This window comes from Natator depressus, chromosome 2 (genome assembly GCF_965152275.1).
Source record: "Natator depressus isolate rNatDep1 chromosome 2, rNatDep2.hap1, whole genome shotgun sequence".
NCBI lineage: Eukaryota > Metazoa > Chordata > Testudines > Cheloniidae > Natator > Natator depressus.
In genome coordinates this window covers 120,150,390-120,169,050 of record NC_134235.1, presented here as the reverse complement: position 1 = coordinate 120,169,050, position 18,661 = coordinate 120,150,390, and the positions used below count along the sequence as shown (strand labels likewise).

Genomic DNA, 18,661 nt, shown 5'->3' with positions numbered 1-18,661 from the left:
TGGAGTGGAAGGATTTTCACTGTGATTCTTATTAAGTTATTCATAGTTATTCAGAGTCTCCATCCACTTTTGCCCCTGCAGTAACTGAAACCCATAGCCCTTCAAAGTCTGGGGAGAACCTCAGAACAGTTTGTACAGTGATGTGGGTGATGCAGCTTGGGCTTCCACTGGTGGCTCTATGACTCTTGCAAGCTTCCTCTCAGCCAGCTGAACTTTCAACGTAGTCTCTGACCAAATGTCTGGAGCAGCTCAGTAGTGCAAGAGGCAGTTTTGGCGCAATGGGCTAAGCACAGGAAAAAGTAAGGGACACCTATATTCTAGTCCCAACCTTCAGTCTGATGGCCTAGTCCCTTTATGCTTGGGTCTCTTCATCTATGAAATGGAGCACTCTCCTATCTCTGGTATAGCAAGCCACCACTCTTCTTATTTAAATCCCCTTTAAAAACACGCTTCTTCAGTGATGCTTACAATATCTGAGTCAATCATATTCACTGTCTTTATCGTCTATATTTACTCATAAACCAGCAGCAACCCTCTTTAATAATTTAAAATGTAATAATTTCTGAGGTTCATCACTTATTCATACATATACAATGCCTACTGTATTCATCCTTCTGCCTTATATGTCCTTTTCATAAAGTATGTGTGTATGTGAGCTACATGTGCATTGCATTTGTCCTTCCTTTTGTCTACAGATGGTGTATATTCATGCACATCATATTTGCTAGGTAGAATGGACACATGCTTTACCACATATTCCAGATTAGGTTCTTTTTATGTTAACAGCAATGTTAGTCATGAAAAGAAACCCAATACTCTTAGATTTATACAAGCGGAAATCATTCTGACATTTTTAAAAAATGGAGTCTTCCCTTAAATTGTATTTTTGCTTGATGGCCCAAGAGCAGCAGGTAAGTCCTTTTCCTGAAAGATTTCTAGAAAGAATGTTTTGGGCAGAAGAGGGGCAGGTGATGAACGGCATGCCTTTTGACAGATGATACTAGGCACTTATATCGAAGCTTCCATCTCAAAGGATTTCAAAGTGTTTGTCTGAAACAGTATACGAACCAAATTTTTCAAAAGTGCCTTTAGTCTCTGCATGCCCAATTTTGTGCCTGCAATCATTTGTAGGCACAATTTTGTTGGCACAATTAATTGTGGGCCCAAGTGATAGACTTTAGATATTTAACTCTCTAATCTGCATTTACAAATGGCATTTACAACCTGCAAAACGTGTAGCAACATGTTTAAATTCTGTCATTTGCCACTGTCATTTGCAATGCAACTGATTGTGCGTCAAACCCAGATGACTTTATTCACGTGATTATTCCTATTGAAGTCAATTGGACTACACAAATGAATAATACAAGCAAGATTTTTCCCCAAAGGTACAAAATCAGAGGCCAGGTTGAAGCCGTTTTTGAGAATGTGGTCTTATATGTATAAGAATCACTTCACCAAGTACTAAAACAGAGCCATCTCTAAGGTTAAGTGCAGTAGATATTTTACAATGCAGAGCAACACTACACCACTATATAGGCCAGGCAGCGTAGAAAAATGTCTCACAATCATTTGAAACTGCAGGTTGATCTAAGTAGACAGACTAACTAACCAAGCTAGTAGATAATGTCAAAACCTAACACCTTTACTCTTGCAAAAAGTGGCAAGGATTCTTTAGAGTACAAACAGGCAGGATCTCAGTTTTACATCTTATCTGAATGATGCCAAAAAGGAATTCCTCATTATATCTATATGATGTTGTAAAGCAAGTTGTGATTGAGTCACTTGCAATCAAACTTTGTTTATTGGGAATAGATTGTACTTAGTAGAATGGGCCAGCTAATTGTTTTCACTAGATATATCAACATGAACCTGTGCTGTGAGGCAGAACATGAGAAAGATTTTGTTTTGTTTTTCTTGTGTTTTCATACCAGGGATTTGAAAGGTAACATAGGGGTAGGCTTACTTGCCTATAGTTGTGGGGAGTAGTGCATGGTTAGCAGTTTTATCTCAGTCTTTAATAAGGTATTAATCAGCACATGCAGAAGCAGAAACCGTTTCTGAATAAATACTGAATCTCTGCACTAAAGATGGCCATTTTGTTGATTTAATGTGATAACTCACTGAGGTTAGACAGATTACATCATGGTATGTATCACAATGAGCCATACACTAGAATCACTTAGGGGTATGACCCATTAGATGAAGTGATAATCCTAAAGAATGGTATTTAAGCATATTTGTACTGTTCAGTGACTTGGTAAATCAGCTCAACTATTGCTATCATGTGAAAAGGGAACCTCTTGGGCAATCAACACACAGATCTACTGCATACTTGCATTTCAGCCTTAACCATAAAGTGCAGCAATTACAAATAAACTTCTATTCACCTGTTCACAGCGGGAAAGTATATTTTTTTGAAAGGCCAGTAAAATATCAGTTTTTCTTCATTATCATTAGTCATCATGGTAAAGAGTGTGCAAGCTGGTTGTTTTTTGTCTCCTCTCATAAATGTTAACCACATTTGACAAGGATAGTTCATTCTTTATGCTAATCCTGATAGGTTCTCAGGTAAGCCAATACAATAAAAACAACTCTCAACAAATATGGATTCAGCATAACCAAAGAGGAAAACTAACAAAGGACTGAGGAAATACTAAACAAAATGGGAAGTAAAGCTATTAATGAAAGGGAGTGAAGACTATTAGAATTATGGGTTTCAATATGATGAGAGGGTACAAAAACCAGGGCTATTTAGTTTGCAAAGAAGAGTGAGGGTATGATCCCTAAAATACTTCCATTCATTTTCACTGGGCGTTGAATCAGGCTCTTAGTGGAGACTAGACTAAGAGGTCAAAATTACTTACAATATAATAAAAATTGATCAGTCCTTCTTTTTACCCTGTTCCCAAAAGATTAAGTTAAATGGCTGTTCAGAAGGAAATACATGGTGTACTGTCAACTTGTGAATTCATTGCCACTGGATTTCAGTGAGCCGATAGTGTGGGCCAAATAATTTTCAAGCTAAGAAATGGGAATTAAAATTCATGCATAGGTGCAGAAACTGATAAGGAATTTTTCCCACCACTTACAACATTTCACAACTGCATAGGCACACTTTATCTTTTTAAAAGTATTATTAAATGTTGACTACATGTAAAACAGTATAATAAAATTTACCACAAAGACCATAACTGGTATATATCCTCCACTGGCATAATGGTACTTCAGAAGCCAATTATTATCAAGTAATATCCCACAAAAGAGAAACAAACAAAAATGACATCAAGGCTGATGCTTCATCTTTACCTGGAAGTAAAGCTTGATTCAGTAACAATCTTGCAGTCAATATTTACAGCTTTACACATGCTGTTCCCGCAATTCTTATACTGTACATTATTCTGAGAGTCTCTAACCTAATGTCTATACACTCTCAAATAAATCCCCCTTTCCCTTCATTTTTTACATCTTCTTTTGGTAGGATGCCAAATTAGAAGTCCATTCTATTTCCACTTGGAAAGCACCATCCTTCCAATTTCTTGATATAATCCTCTTTGCCACCATTAATCTTGGCTAATCTGTATCCAAGTCTCTTTTGTCAAAATTTCTTTCACTTCTGAACTACCAAAGTGTGCTGAGAGGGAAAGGGAGAACTTACTTTGAAGCATCAGTTATTGACAACTTCCAAAGGCAGGATACCATACTAAACAGATCAGTGACCTTGTCTGATAGGAGTACTCCTATGTTCCTTAAAGGTACAAGACCTGTGAGTAGAAAAAATTTTAAAAGGCAAAATTATAAGGAAGAAAAAATTAGTGGACAAAGCATAAATATAGTAGCTTGAAAAGAAGCATCTTTTTTGCTGCAGTGGATATGCAGATGGGCTAGCAAGGAAGATACACTGGAGAGGAATACAGTGTGTGAGGATGTATTTCATAGAATCATAGGACTGGAGGGGACCACAATAAGTCATCTAGTCCAGTCCCCAGTTTTGCTTTTCTTTAAGTCTTTAAGTTCTTTTTCTTTTAAGTATTTTCTTGGCCAGGTTGTTTTTTGACAATGTATGTGGAGTCCTGAGAAGGATTTCCAAATATAAACTGGGTATCTTGAAAGAGTTACTGACACCTTAGCATGTAGAAATTGTAAGCTATCCGTATCCCTCCATATTCGTGCTGTTCTAGTCAGGCACCTTAGTAGTCCTGACAGTGTCTCAGTTCCAGTTACTTCTCTGGGGAGGAAACCATTAAAGATTTGGGGTTTAGGCCTTGCCAGTACTTGGAATTACCCTCGAGTGAGCCAATGGTAGCCAACAACTGGGGTAACTGCACTGAGCAAGTCCCAAGCATAGATAAAGAAAGCCATGCTTTGTACGATTGAATTCATCCCCCTTTCAAGTCCATGTTGGGGTTTGAACTGATATATATTAACCAGTTGCTAGCCATCAGTGGCTGAATTCCTAGTATATACACAAGGCCCGAGACATTAGAAGGCTATGAAGTCTCTCAGGTCTGTCATGATCATAATAATAATTATTTATATGTAGATAGTCTGTCAGGATGACATATACTATTAACAAAAAATAGACATATTCAAATTCAGCCATCTCTCAGATGGAAGGCAGCAACCAACTGGGTCACAACCAAACTGCACAACAGTTTCGGCCACGCATACTGTAGCAAACTCCTACTCCGAGCACACAGATCCTAGGGTTCTGAAGTCTCTTCTGAAAGACCCACATATAATAAACTGCATGGTCTTCAGTTTTCCCGAAAGTGATGGAGGCCCAAGTCAACCTCGATATTATTTATTACTATAAATAGCAAAGGCTGCTGTGCCTTAAAGAAATCCAGATGGATGAACTTGCAAATAAGTCAGCTATAGGAATATGGCATATTGTGGGTGGTTTGTGAAGGTGGGAATGGAGTCCCAATACCAGATTATGAAGGACAATAAGAATGGACAATGGCATCCTCTTCTTGAAGTGTATTACTGGTGTATGTCACATTCGGGGAGACCAATTAGATAGTACCACACACACTTCCTGTGGAGATTTTAACAATTGAGTCTGAGGAACAAAATCTAAAGTTTGATGTGAAAATCATCTGAGATTTGTTTTTTTTTTCAAGGTTTAGGAATGTTATTTTTGCTGAATTAGAACAGTTCTGGGAAGAATGAGGTCAGTATGTCTTTATTCCTTGTTGCTTTATTCTTTTAACCTGAAAGATTTCTGTGAAGGCCATGCACTCATATTTTGTATTCCCAGAGACACTTTGAAGCTTGGAGATAAGAACGAGGTTGATAGCACTATAGCACCTCAGATAGTTATACTGTAAGACTCTATTTCTTGCGCTGGTTTGATTTCATAGACAGTAGCCTGACATTGGCTCAAAAATATTCTTCAGCTTGTTGGTTAACAGTATTTCTTCATGCTTGGTATTGGAGTTGAGGCAATCAGCAAGGTCAGGGCCAGATAACATAGATGTCAGTATTAGCCTGCAGTATAAATGTCAGATCCAAGAAAGTTTTTAAATTAGGATGAGGGTTTCCAAATCTTGCAATACTGATAGCCACATGGGCAGCTACCCCGTAGCTTGGTGGCTATACCTGTCCTACTTTGTAAGTGGGCATGTTTTAATTTAAAAAAAAATTAGTGCATGCACATGACTGTATGTTTAATAAATGTATCTTGACAGATGGCTAGAAAATACTTGTTGTTTGAAACAAAAATCTGCTGGTGATCATCTTTGTCTTCACCCTGCAGCTGTTCGGAGATAGTGGCTTTGAGTCAATTTTTAGGACGTTACATTTATCCTTGGACTGGATTTCTGGCATACTGGGATTAGGAGCATACTATGTATCTTGTAAAACCCACCTTTTAGAATTAACATGTGTTTTTCAAATCCGTATGTTCTCACTCTCACCTGGAGTTTTGAGTTTGTCGTATGCACGCCAAAATGCCACTTGGAATTTCAAGCTAACTGGCAAAACTCAATGGTATTATAATGAAACTAGAAAGTTCTTTCACCTCCAAGAGACTCCCTTTCCCCCTTCTTTCTGACCTCTTCTGAACACCTCCAACCCAATCTTCTCATACCATTGCTGGCAGCCAGGCAGCCTGCTCTCCACATCTAATGTTTGCAGATAAGCTGACAGGTATAGCTTCCAATCTCTGTGGCACTTTCTGGGGAACAGGCAGCCTGCTCACCCCTCCATTTGGCAGCAGTGGAACGAGAAAGGCTCCATCTCTCACTGTTGGGTGGAGCTTTACCACATTCTGGGTCTGAAGCACCCAGAATGCTATTCCTGATAAATAGGGGGAATGCTTCAGTTACCCTAGTTACCATGCAGTGTCAGCTGGGACATCTCAAATTCAAGGCACTATCCATTTGTGGAACTGGAGCTGTTTTGAACACGCTGCTGCTGAATGAAGGAGCAGGCAAGTCACCTGCTCAAAACCCAGCAGTTGTTTGTGGATGTAGAAAACAGGTTATAATTGATCTCACAGCAAATGAAAGAGCTAGCCAGCTGACTGAGCCCTAAATACATTAAGAGGGGGAAGGGAAGCAGGGAGATCACAGGCTGCTAGGTTTCTCCCTACACAGAAGAGTGCAGCACACAAAAGGTCCTGGGTCAGCTGCAGGAAGAGAGTGGGAAGTCATGCTGAGGGGAGAAGGGATGCGTGGGTGGGTCCTCTTGAAAGTTTACAGAGACCTCTCGTCTAGCTTTATAAAGCTCTAGATCAGGTTCACAAAACATCTCTTGGTGGTGGCTTGCCAATCTGGGCAAGAGGTTTATGGGAATCCATCATGAAACCTGGATTCAAATTTATTCTGAAGTCTTGCACTGCCTTAATTATAGGGGCATTGTTTTTTTATATATTTTTGGGGGTTTCAAATATACTCAGCACTGGCCTAACTTTGCTCCCATTGGTGTTGACTTTAGAGGAAACATTTCAGCCAGCACTGAGCATTTTTGAAAAGCCCATCTTTATTTATTATAGCATGTCATTGTCAATTACCTCTCATTTAGTGAAAATTTTGGAGTAGATCCTCAGCAGGTGTAAGTCATTGGCATACGTCCATTTGGAAATGTTTACCTTGTGATTGTTTGTAAATTTCCTTCTTGGTATGTTTATGGTCCTGTAAGCATTCCACTGGGATTTATATGATGGGACTCCCTCTGTCATTCTGCAAGAGTTCTTCATTCTGCGGGCATTCCATAGTTTTGAAGGACTTCAAATCTTGAGTAAAATGAGTTCCCTGATGTGTCCTAAGAGAGATGGTTGACTGGTCTGTGGATGTAACTTTGTGACATTGCTCCGTATTCTGAGTTAATGCTTAAGCACCATATGGTGCATTGTCAAGTTTCATTGTATTTATCGAGATCTTAATAAAAAGGGGGAAAAAAACAGGGGCAGGGGGAGAAAAAGAAAAGCACATTTTCAGTCCCAGTCTATTTCCCAAACTAACAAATGTCTCAGGAATTTGTTTTTTAATATCAACTTGCACAATGTGTAGCAACAATCCCCAACAGTAGCAATAGGCTAGAACAGGGATCAGCGCAGGCAACTCTGTAAACACCCCAGCTTCCTTTTGGTAATGATGAGCATGGGGTGCAGCCATTTATTCCCTTGTTCAGTAGGAGCTTCTGTGGCGCTAGCACATAAATATTACAAGACAGCGTTACAAACAACTAAGGGGACAGACTGGAAAGTAAGCTGGGAAAGAATAAAAAAAGTAATCCATTTACTGTTACCCCGCAGCCTGTGTTTTAAATATCACAGGAAATTTAAGGAACCAAACAAACAGCTCACTTAGAGCACATTTTGCACTCAAGTTTAATTTCTTCCTACTGTGTTCATTACCAAGCTGTTTGGTTTCTTTAGGCTGAATGGTGGGTGGGTGGGTGGGGGTAACCTTTAAAAAGAGTCATTACACATGGAAATCAATTTCAACTAATGTAGTCTTAATACAGGATAACAATTTCTGCGTGTATATGTAAAAAAAATCGTGTGTGTGTGTGTATTTATTCCTATAGAGAGAGAGAGAGAATATAAATGTGACTGTATCCCTCTTCCCCCATCTTTTCTGTGTCACTTGTCTTCTAAGGCCGCCATTCTGCAAACAAATTACCTTGGCTCAGCCCCTGTGCCCACTGAAGTCAGGAGGACTCTGTACAGGTGCAAGGGTCAATGCACCCAGATTCAGCTGAAAGATCAGGCCTGCAAAGACTGATAAATGTGATTAATTTTATTCATGTAAGTAGTCCCATTGCCTTCAGTGAGCTCACCCCCAATGCAGTCAATGACCATACTCACGTGCATAAAGTTAAACAGTGTGTAAATCTTTTCAGGATTTGGGCTTTAGATAATGAGATCTTGGTGCACTGAATTTTCATATATACATATTTGTAAAGTGTCTAATACAATGCACCTAGCCCTGACTGAGTACTCTGGGTGCCGATATCATCATTATATAATACAAACCATATTTGTATTCTTTCTTTGGAAGTACCATTGTCCATAGAAATAACATAAGTGGTTCATTTATAAGACTTGTGACAAGTTTATTCCTACAAATATTTCTCTCCCTTTTCATTTTCGCCTGAAACAGATATTGAATAAGGAGTAGTTTAACTGAAGCATAAATGTAAATTTTAAAAAGATGGGAGTTTTACATCAGCTCCTACATAGAACACACATTAATTTTCAATTGTAGAATGTGAGTTACAAGAGTTGTTTCAAACATGGTGGAGAATGTATACTTGTGCCCCTGTTGTATGGAATGATTAAAGAGACATAGACCACCAGTTGCACAGGGTTCAAAAAGGGCTTCACAGGTTCTAATGATGCCAAAAGCCATATTTGTAACAGTTTGGTAAAAATAATAAAAAGACTTTCCCGCAATGTGTCTGAGGCGGGAGTAGGAGAAGAAGGTAGCCTAGATAACTGAACTGGCAACCAGATATCCATCACAAAAAGAAAAGCAAAAAAGGAGTTTGTCGAGCACTTTGGGTCAGAGAGCTAAGCTGTTCTGATGTAGACAAGTCCATTACCATGGGGGAGTCCGCTGTGGATAACAAATTGGGTTCTAAGACACACTTTTAAATTGCATCATTTATTTCTTACTTGACAAATAAAATACTCTTTGAGGTAGGGTTACCACCTTTGAAATGCGCAAAAAAAAAAAAAAAGCTTCCCCCCAAACCCCAAAAAGGCAAGCCCACTGCAAACCCAACCCCCAATTACATGGCAACTCCACAAACCCACCCCCCCTTCAACAGCCACTTATGGTATCTAAATAACACATACAGATAAGATAGATCACATTGCCTGTCTCCTCACTCTCAAGTGACTCAAACCCTCTCTCACATGCACGGGCGGTTCCCTTGCATGTTGGTGGGCAGACAGCTGCTGTACATTCAACAGTTTTGATCTGTTATCGCTTAAACTGTGGAAGTGGGAACACTGTAGCATCTTTAGCTGGACACAAACTTTTAACATTAGATATCCCAGTGTAGTGTGATAATAATGCCAGATTAAGTTATTTTTCTGGCACCTGGCAAATCTATTTTAAAAAAAAACAACAAAAAACAAAAACAGCCAACCCAGTCAAATGCCGGCCAGGTGGTAACCCTCCTCTGAGACAAATCCTGCTCATTATGCTCATGCAAAGAAACAGTCTCACTGGCTTTAATGGGGCTCTTCACATGAGCAAAGGAGGCAGGATTTCACCCTTTATTCTGTTTTTAAATTTTTTAAGCAACAAAATCCTGACTAGACCAGTGTCATTTTCTGTTATATACTCCACGTGGAAAGCAGAACAGCCGTCATTTCTATCTTTTCAGATGTTTAAGCCTCTTGAGGACTCTTACATGAGTCCATAAAACAATTTGCATTAAGGGAAGGGAATATTAAGGACCTTACTACATGAGTAATTTCACTGATTTCACTTGAGCTACTCACGTAGCAAGGTACTACTCAGCGTGAGACTTGATGGCATTTGATCCTAAAGTTGTGTTATCAGTCACTGACATGTCAGACATTTAATAAAAAAACAAAACAAAAAAACCCACAACCTTAGGTACATGTGTGCTAGATTTCATAGTGTTGTGTAGTCCATCCTGTAACCTCACAAACAATATTCTAGAAGTGCCTCTCACAGCACCAGAGTTAAGGAATTGGTTTTGGATTTGAAGCAGGGATTCAATCACTTTGCTATATATGAAGAATATAATATATCCTCCCCAAAATTACACTTGCTCTTTGGGCACAAATAATTTTTTTGAAAATTTACAAGTAAATCCAATAATTTGTTTGAGTTAAAATTACTTTAAAAAATTATCTTTAGAAATTTATCACCTAAAGTCCATATTTTTGTCCCAAATTATCTTAGTAATGGAATAACACAAACTTTGCATATAGTTAAACTCATTAAAATCTAGTGTGTAGGCTACGTTGAAAGTTGTTTTTTCTAAGGATTAGTGATCATCATTTACCATTTTTCTTCATAGCTGAGAATTTCTCCTTCAGCAGAGACTAACAGGTAATTTTTCTTCAACAGAGAATTCTAAGAACTTACATCTTTAAAAATACCTGTCATCTCCCATTGTTCTCAGTGGGATTGGAGCTACAGCTGCCCTTCACAAAGGTGCCATGTTTCAAAATGACTACTGCCTCCCATTGTTCCCAGGAGGAGTGAAGTCAAAATACCCTCAGCTAAGATGGTGATGACAGCATAGAGAGCCACTGAGTCAGTGGAAGGTGCCTTGAGGAAAAAGAATTGGGGGGGGGAACAAAAAAAACCCCTGTGTCTTTAAAAATCAGTTTAATTTAATCTGGAACTACAAACACTTATGTACTAATCATAATTATAGGTTTATTCTCTGGCATCACTGCGGGGCAGAGTTAACATCATTTGGGTGCCTTACCATGCATTTCTGTACCATAACATGTTTAGATTTCTTTTAAGTAACTTGTAATTATCCCCAAAATCAAGCATTAAAAATAGAAGAAATTCAAACATCCCTATAATGTTACTTGTGCAGAACCCAGCCTCACTCACTGTGCATCTTCAACAAATTCACTAAGAGCATGGTCCAAATTCCAGTTAATTTAATGGAAAGGCTGCCCTATATGTAGCACTATGTAAATGGTTAGCTATGTGATTGGTAATTAATTACTTAAAATTCTAAAAAAATGAAAAACAAAACATTCCAATATACTGCACGGGCAATAAATACAATTTCCAAAGACATATCATCATATCATTGATAATACAAAACTAGGAGACTCAAAAGCACCTCTTCTCAGTGATGTGTGTTTTGCTGCCAAATTTCAACATTCTAATAGAGCCATTTTGTTGTTAGTGCTGGTACATATATAAAAAAAAAGAAATAGCAAGAAAGTTGTTGGCCAAGTATATTCTCCCTTATGGTTACTTTTAACCTTAACACCTGATTAGATGCATAATCACAATGAGACAGAGTCAGTGGAGTGCCATGTACCCTAATGGTGCTACATTATAGCTGGACTGTTGTTGCTTAAATGAAATAATAATTACTAATAATTCTTGCAGAGACTAAGAGAGGAAAATTTCAGCCAAATTTGCAAAGTTTGGGAAAGTTGTGAGCTATTGAAAAGCCTGGGGTTAGAATGGGAAAGCTTACACAGCTGTTAGCATTTACTTCTGCTCCTAGTATAATGCTCTAGTCTGTCCAGAATGTGATGGCATAACATTTAGAAACACATTCCAGTTAGTCAAGACATTAATTTACATTCATTCTGCCTAATGGCAAAATTTCTGATGATAGTATTACTATTCTGAAAGGGATTTTTGACTGTATCCTAAATGTTCTCAGTGATATGGCTGTTGGGGGCCATAGAAAATGCATGTTCTGTGGAGATGCACATTTTCAAAAGGAGTTTCTAATGGAACGTGAAGGCAAAGCCCAATGATGTTCGAGTGAAAAGCAGTATTAGTACAGAAAGCATGGCAGTATGAATTTCACTGCTTCCCCCTTTCATTTTCCTGTTGCTTTCTGCTGGTACACATATAGGCAGATATAGGGGAAGGATTACTGTGATCAGATTCCCTGCACTAATCTCCCATAGCTGCTTCAGCTTCAGTTATATGACATTATGTAACTGTGCTCTGGTACTGCTTTGGCTGACTGCAGTCAACCCTTGCCAGGTTTACTTAGTGCTAGGAGGAAACTGGCAGTGTTGGATTTGAATGGTTAGATGGTCTGTTGTAAGGAATCAACTAGATCTAGTATGGAATCAACTGGATCTGACATCAAAGTTTCTCCCAACAAGTCATCAAAATTAGGAGTTGTCATGGAAAGAGGTTCAATCAGAGGAACACAGTCCTACTGGAACATCCCTGGACTCCAGTACTAGTTGAGGCTGCAACTGGTTCATATTTCATTTCCATAAAATACCATCAGATGTTTTGTTTGAGGTAAAACTAAATCCCTTGCATTTTACAAATTCTCCAAGTACCCCTTTCACTCCAGAACTGTAGTTACGAATCCACACTAAGTTTCTGACTTGAAAAGAATGTTGCCAAGTCTCACATCATCATTCAGTTTGCATAGCTTTAGATTTGGCTACATGTGAGGCAACATCAGGACATAACAGATCCCTACAGGTATGCAAAGATCACTTCAAGAAAAGTGTTGTAAGTGACTCCTAGGTAGTAGCATGTTATATGTTCCTGTAAACAAGCAAGAAATTGTCTAATTTCTGCTGACGACTCAAAATAGACTTGTTAGTTCTTAAGGTGTGCTTAAGTGTTAGTACAAAGCATTCCACTAGTCTGTTTGTAGCAGGGTGTTATGAAGCAGAGCATATGTGCTGAATTTCATTTGAAGCTAAGTGCTTCTGAAATTCTTTAGAACAGAAATGAGGTCCATTGTCATTCATCAACTGTAACGATAAACCACATTGGCTAAATAAGGTACAAAGATGTCCAATCATCTTGGTAGCTGTAGCAGATGTTCTTCTGAAAACTTCCGGCCACTTCAATTGGGCATTGACTACAACCAAAATCATACAACCTTCTAAAGGTCTTGCAAACTCCACGTGAATACCTGTGCAAGGAGTCTGAGGCCACGACCAAGGATGTAGACCAGCTGGGCCAAGATCATGCTGAATTTGCTGACACACAGTCCTCTCATTATCTTTGTTGATCCCCAGCCACCACACATGACTCCAGGTTCCGGCCTTCATACGTACAATACTTGATCTTCGTGAAGAGCTTCCAAAACTTTAGATTGAACTGATTTCAAAATGATCACTTGCATTCCCCATATGATGCAACCATAATTCACATATATTTCACGTTGATGTGATAAGAATTGTGTAAACTGGGGATTCATATGATCCAACACCGTAACGTGTAGTACCTCTCCCTTCACAAGAGCAAGCATATCATCCTTAGCAATTTCTTTGTTGATATCTGTGTTAGTGATGGGTAACCTATCCATTAAATTGAGATAGAACACTTCATCTGAAGTTTCTTTGTGTTGAAGGGCGCTTGGACGTGGCAGGCATCACAGTCCATCAGCATTGCTGTGCTGAGTCCCTTTATGAAATTGACTAGCATAGGAATGAGCTGAAAATAGTAATGCCCATCATTGCATACAAGCAGCAACTAATGACAGAATTCCATGTTTCCATCCAAAAATAGAAAGTAATGGGTGATGACATACAGATAGATATGGAACTTACAAATTCTGAAGATAATGCTGAGAGTTTTTTGCTCTATTTTTGCATAGCTGTTCTCAGGCTTAGTGATTGTTCTTGATGCACAGGCAGTTTGTTTCTTCATGCCATTAGCAAAAATGTAGGAAAGAACTGCATCCACTCCATATGATGAATCACCACAAGTCAATTGCAATGGTAGCAAATCATCAAAGTGCATAAGAATTTTGAGTGATGACAGCAGTTTTTTGCTTATTTAAATGAATACTCAGACTCAGTCCATTTCTATTTTTACTTTGCTTATAATAGTTCAAGTAAAGGTGTCAATACTGGTGCTAGATTAAGCAGAAATTTACCACAGTAGTTAAATAGTGTTCAGGATGAACATAACTTTTGAAGATGATCCTCTTGATCCTTTCGTGTAACAAGGATCTTATTCAAATAGCATTGAACTCCGTTCTGACCCTTCAGGATCTCATCCATCACTTTCTGGAACAGGGCAGGTACCAGTGTGATACAGAAAGGCACCCTGTTGTAACAAAATAAGTCTCTGTGTGTGTTAATTGTGAGATATTTGTGAGATGCCAGATCATCTCAATTTGCAGGTATGCATTGAGCAAATCCAATTTACTGAAACATTTTCATTCACTAAGAATAACAGACAAATCTTCAGTATAAGCTAGTGGAAGTTGGTCTGCCCATAAAACTGGGTTCAGAGTCACTTTGAAATCTCCACAAATTCAAACAGAGCCATCCTTCTTGATCACTGGTACCATGGGTATAGCCCACTGTGTGTGAGAAACCAGTGACAAGACTCCGATATTCATTAAATGGTCCAAATCAACTTCCAGAGGCTTCAGAGCATAAGGCACAACTCTGGGCTTGCAATATTTTGGCTGGCTGTCAGACTGAACAGTGACTTCACTGGCACGTTGCTCATCTGTCCAAGCTCTTTTTCAAAAACTTTGGAGTGTCTGTCCAGTATTTTTCAAATATTTTGAGGTGCTTTTGTGATTGCCTTGATCTTGGTCCAGTTCACCTTGAGCTTCTCAAGCAAGATCTGCCAAATAATAGTAGATACTTCCCTTCAATCACATACAAGGATAAAACAACTGATTATCCATCTAATTGAACTTTCACCTGGAGTATCCCTTTTGGGACCTACTTTCACCGAGCATAAGTTTTCAAAATTGTGGAGGTGGACAAAGTCTGGTGATAGTAGATGCAGAAATCAGTGAGACGGCAGCTCCAGTATCAAGCTCCATTCCTGTAGGAACTCCTTCAATCAAAGTTGTGACCCAGATGCCATCTCTGACTCCAGCTTCTGATAACACATGTAGTGCTAGATCTTGGTCAGTAGAACTCTTGTCTTTTTCCACATTATGAATTCCCAACTTCCGTCCTTCCTTAGGTTTATTCTTGGATGGATGGTTATTCTGTGTTGCTGGTTGTTGAATTGTCATACAAGTCACAGTGATGTGCCCAGGAATCCTTCTAAGCAGCACGGTCTGTGCCAAATGGAAATTTCTTACATTCCCATGGTCCTCTGTGTTGCTCATTCACAAGATGAACGTCTCAGTTCACACTAAATTCCAGAGCATCCTTCTCTGAGATTTCCATTGCAACTGCTACGTTAATTGCCTTATTGAATTAAGTGCTGATACAGTCAATAACTTCTTCTGAACCTGGTCATTGCATAATCCAGAAACCAATTGGTCACACAGGTCATCACAATGTTTGTCCAAATGACAATGCTCTAACAATTTCCTTAGAGCAGCAATGAACTGTGCTATGGCTCTCCACTTCTTTGATGTCACTGATAGAACCTATATCATTCTGCCATGGGGTAGGAGAATATGTTCCTGCTTTGCTGCAGTAATTGCAGCGTACATGGCAGTTCTGAGCACAGGAGGAGACAATAGATCATGCAACAGCCCATATGCCTTCGGACCCATCACTGTCAACAAGGTTGAAACTCATCCAGCAGGAATGGTGGTTTGCAGGTTACAAATTGCTCAAAACATTCATGGTACATCACCACATTTTGCAGTTTGTCGAATTCACCAACACACCCCACAAAAGTTGCCATTTCTCTGCTCTCCTGTTGGAGTTTGCAGCTCGTGAAGGTCTTCTCTGCCACAGAAAAACTGTTACTGCACTATCTGTGCTTGACCTGCCTCTTCTAGATCCATGGCAACACTGCAGACTACACATTTTTTTCTTTGGCTGTACTTGATTTCCCTCTGCTGGCTATAGACCCTCAGCACAGGCTAGGCTGTTTGTCCATTTGTCTACCTGCACCAGGTCAACCAAGAAGGCTGCTTGATTTCCCCTCACTGCTTTCTTTTCAGATACTCCAGGCAGCAGCCTATTCTTTTGTTCTGTTTTTAATTGCCTGTTTCCCCCTCTCTAGCTGTCTGGTTCACATTGTCTCAGCAGCAAAAGCAGCAGTCTGTCACCTTGTGCCTCTAGGTGAACTTCTCCCCCTTTTTACAGTATTATTTGCTTACTTTCTCTTGTTGTTCAGGGAATGGGAGCACTGGACACTCATGGGATAGAAATCTTCCATTGCCAAATGTTCTATTCAGACTCAGCAGAGAAGGAAATAGACACAGAGGGAAGTGATAGAAACACAGCTGTCTGCTGTTCTCACTTTATGCTTCTGGAAGCAAAACTGAAACTAACATGAAAGTGAGGCTTTGCACTGGGGTGAGGGGAAATGCTCAAACTTTTAAAGGGACAGGACAATCCTGGGCCCAATTCTGACTTGAGTTACACAGGTGCAACTTCCATTGACTTTACAGTGAATTGGATTCATTTAATTGGGGACAGAGTTTGGATCCAAGAGATTTATCATGCCAACATCGGTAACTGCCCTCCCTCTCCAATTTATAAAGGCCCATCTATTCTGTAAATCATTCTGGCTATAATATATTTATATTATTGAATATTTGTTGTATTTTGTGCCTTGTTTATTGTACCTGTTATGCTTTAGACTGTAAGCTCCTCAGGCAATGGACTTATTTGTTTGCCACACTTCATGTAATGTACAACATGCACATCAGTTGCACTATATAACGATACTGTTTCTATTATACCCCCTTAAAAGCCACGGTTATATTACAACACTCCATTCTTGTAACTTCATGTTGAAAATATCTTCATGTTGAAAATATCACATTATATTACTTTCCACTTAAAGAATTTTCTATGCAGCTGTGCAAAATAATTGTTAATGATTTTTAATCCTTTGAAGGGTTTCAGTTAAGGGAATTTGACAGCTATCTCCTGCCAGTTTTTATTTCCTCAGGATGAAACAATTAAGTAGGCCTCAAGGCCATAAATTTATAACAGTAATGAAATTAAGTGTGTTCGTTAAGTGTCACAATTGAAAAAACACTTGCTAAGGAGTTCATTTGTTCTGAGAGGGTGGAAAAGTAGAGTTCCCCTAAAGAACAGCGGAAATATTTAGACCCACAGGATGTGCTGAGTATTTTGACAGAGGAACTCAAGTGCAAAGTCACCTCATTTAACCCAGAAAACAGCAAAAGAAAAGATTGCAACAGTCCACTGCCTGGAGTGAGGTCACCAGCTAATCTGACTTCATGACAACAAAAGATCCTAGCCTGATGAGAAAGTGTCCTCTGATGGAGGTCGGCATTCCTCTGCCTAAATGAGCCTTTTAGGCTTAAGAAGGAAAAATTTGTTAGCTGGTCTCACTTAGACATATCCCACAATAGCCATGTGACCATCAGCATTCTGAAACCTTTTGTGGATTATATAATGATTAATTGACCATTCACATTCTAGAAATGTCACATTAGCCACAGCAATCAGCTCCTCAGAGAGAAGGCAACAGAGTGTGAAACCTGAATTCAAGCAACAGGGGTTTGAAAGAATTAGAAATAATTAGAAAGTCAGAAATAATTTGCAGTTGCTAGAAATTAAATTCAAGGTTTGTAATATAGCCATCATATTTAAGATGGTTTCTAAACAGAAAAAGAAAGTCAACTGGCACAGAGGTATGAGTTATCTATACTAATTTCCATCTTTCAAATGTTTTCATGGGGCTTCTGGTCATAAATATTTCTAAAGTGCAACCTATTAACTCAAGCCGATCAATAATATACTGGAACCCTGCAGGTACTTAAGTTAGCAAAGCAGAGAACTCTTACTTACTAACTATATCCTAGTGGGGTTTGCATCTGAGTGTGCAGTGCTGCAACTAATAAAGTAACAAGTCTTCCTTGTCTAGGACAAGCATACCCCGGTATCAGAGTTTTATGTGGAGGACTGAATGTTTTACAGCACAGTTGTCTTTTGTGAAAAAAGATGCTCCCTCTACGTTGGCAAAAACATGAACGTCTTAATTTTCCTTAACTTTACAGGAGACCATCATCCTTAAAGCTGTCTGCTCCAGTCAAAGTCTCTCTTGGAAGTTTCAAAGGCCTGCTTTTTCTTCCTGAAAAACCCCAGCTGTGATGTTTTGACTTTTAAAAAACCCTTGGTAAACAGATGTGGACTTCAGATAGAATGAGCAATGCAAAGAACTGGCTTGGACTTGGTGTGTCCTTATATTTTTGGGGACTGATGGACCTTACTACACTTGCACTCTCTGGGAGTGCCAGGCCACTCACCAAAAGCCAGGAAGATAACCTGTCGGACAAGCTGCTACTGCATCAGCGAATGAAGAGGAGCTGGGTATGGAACCAGTTTTTTGTTCTTGAAGAATACACTGGAACCGATCCTCTGTATGTTGGCAAGGTAAGAACCATGAAATCGGAGGGACAAGGGATATCAAAAAGAGAGAGAGAGTGTGTGTGTAAGTAAGTAAATATGGCAAAACGTGAAGTTTCCCCAAGTACCAATTCTTACCTTCCTGTGGCAATGAATTTATCCACATCTAATTTACTTCAGCTCCTGAGTGCTTTTGAGTGGTGTCACCTTGAACAGGGA

General features: G+C 39.2%; 1 protein-coding gene across 1 annotated transcript in view; it reads left to right on the top strand.

Moving 5' to 3' along the window:
• The window catches only part of CDH20 (cadherin 20), a 150,052-nt gene that overhangs the window by 78,827 nt on the left and 52,564 nt on the right, over positions 1-18,661 (top strand). The window contains exon 2 of the mRNA XM_074944981.1: positions 18,094-18,469. Within this exon, the coding sequence (XP_074801082.1) occupies positions 18,221-18,469 (249 nt within the window). The 5' untranslated portion in view covers positions 18,094-18,220. The remainder of the gene's footprint in view (positions 1-18,093; positions 18,470-18,661) is intronic.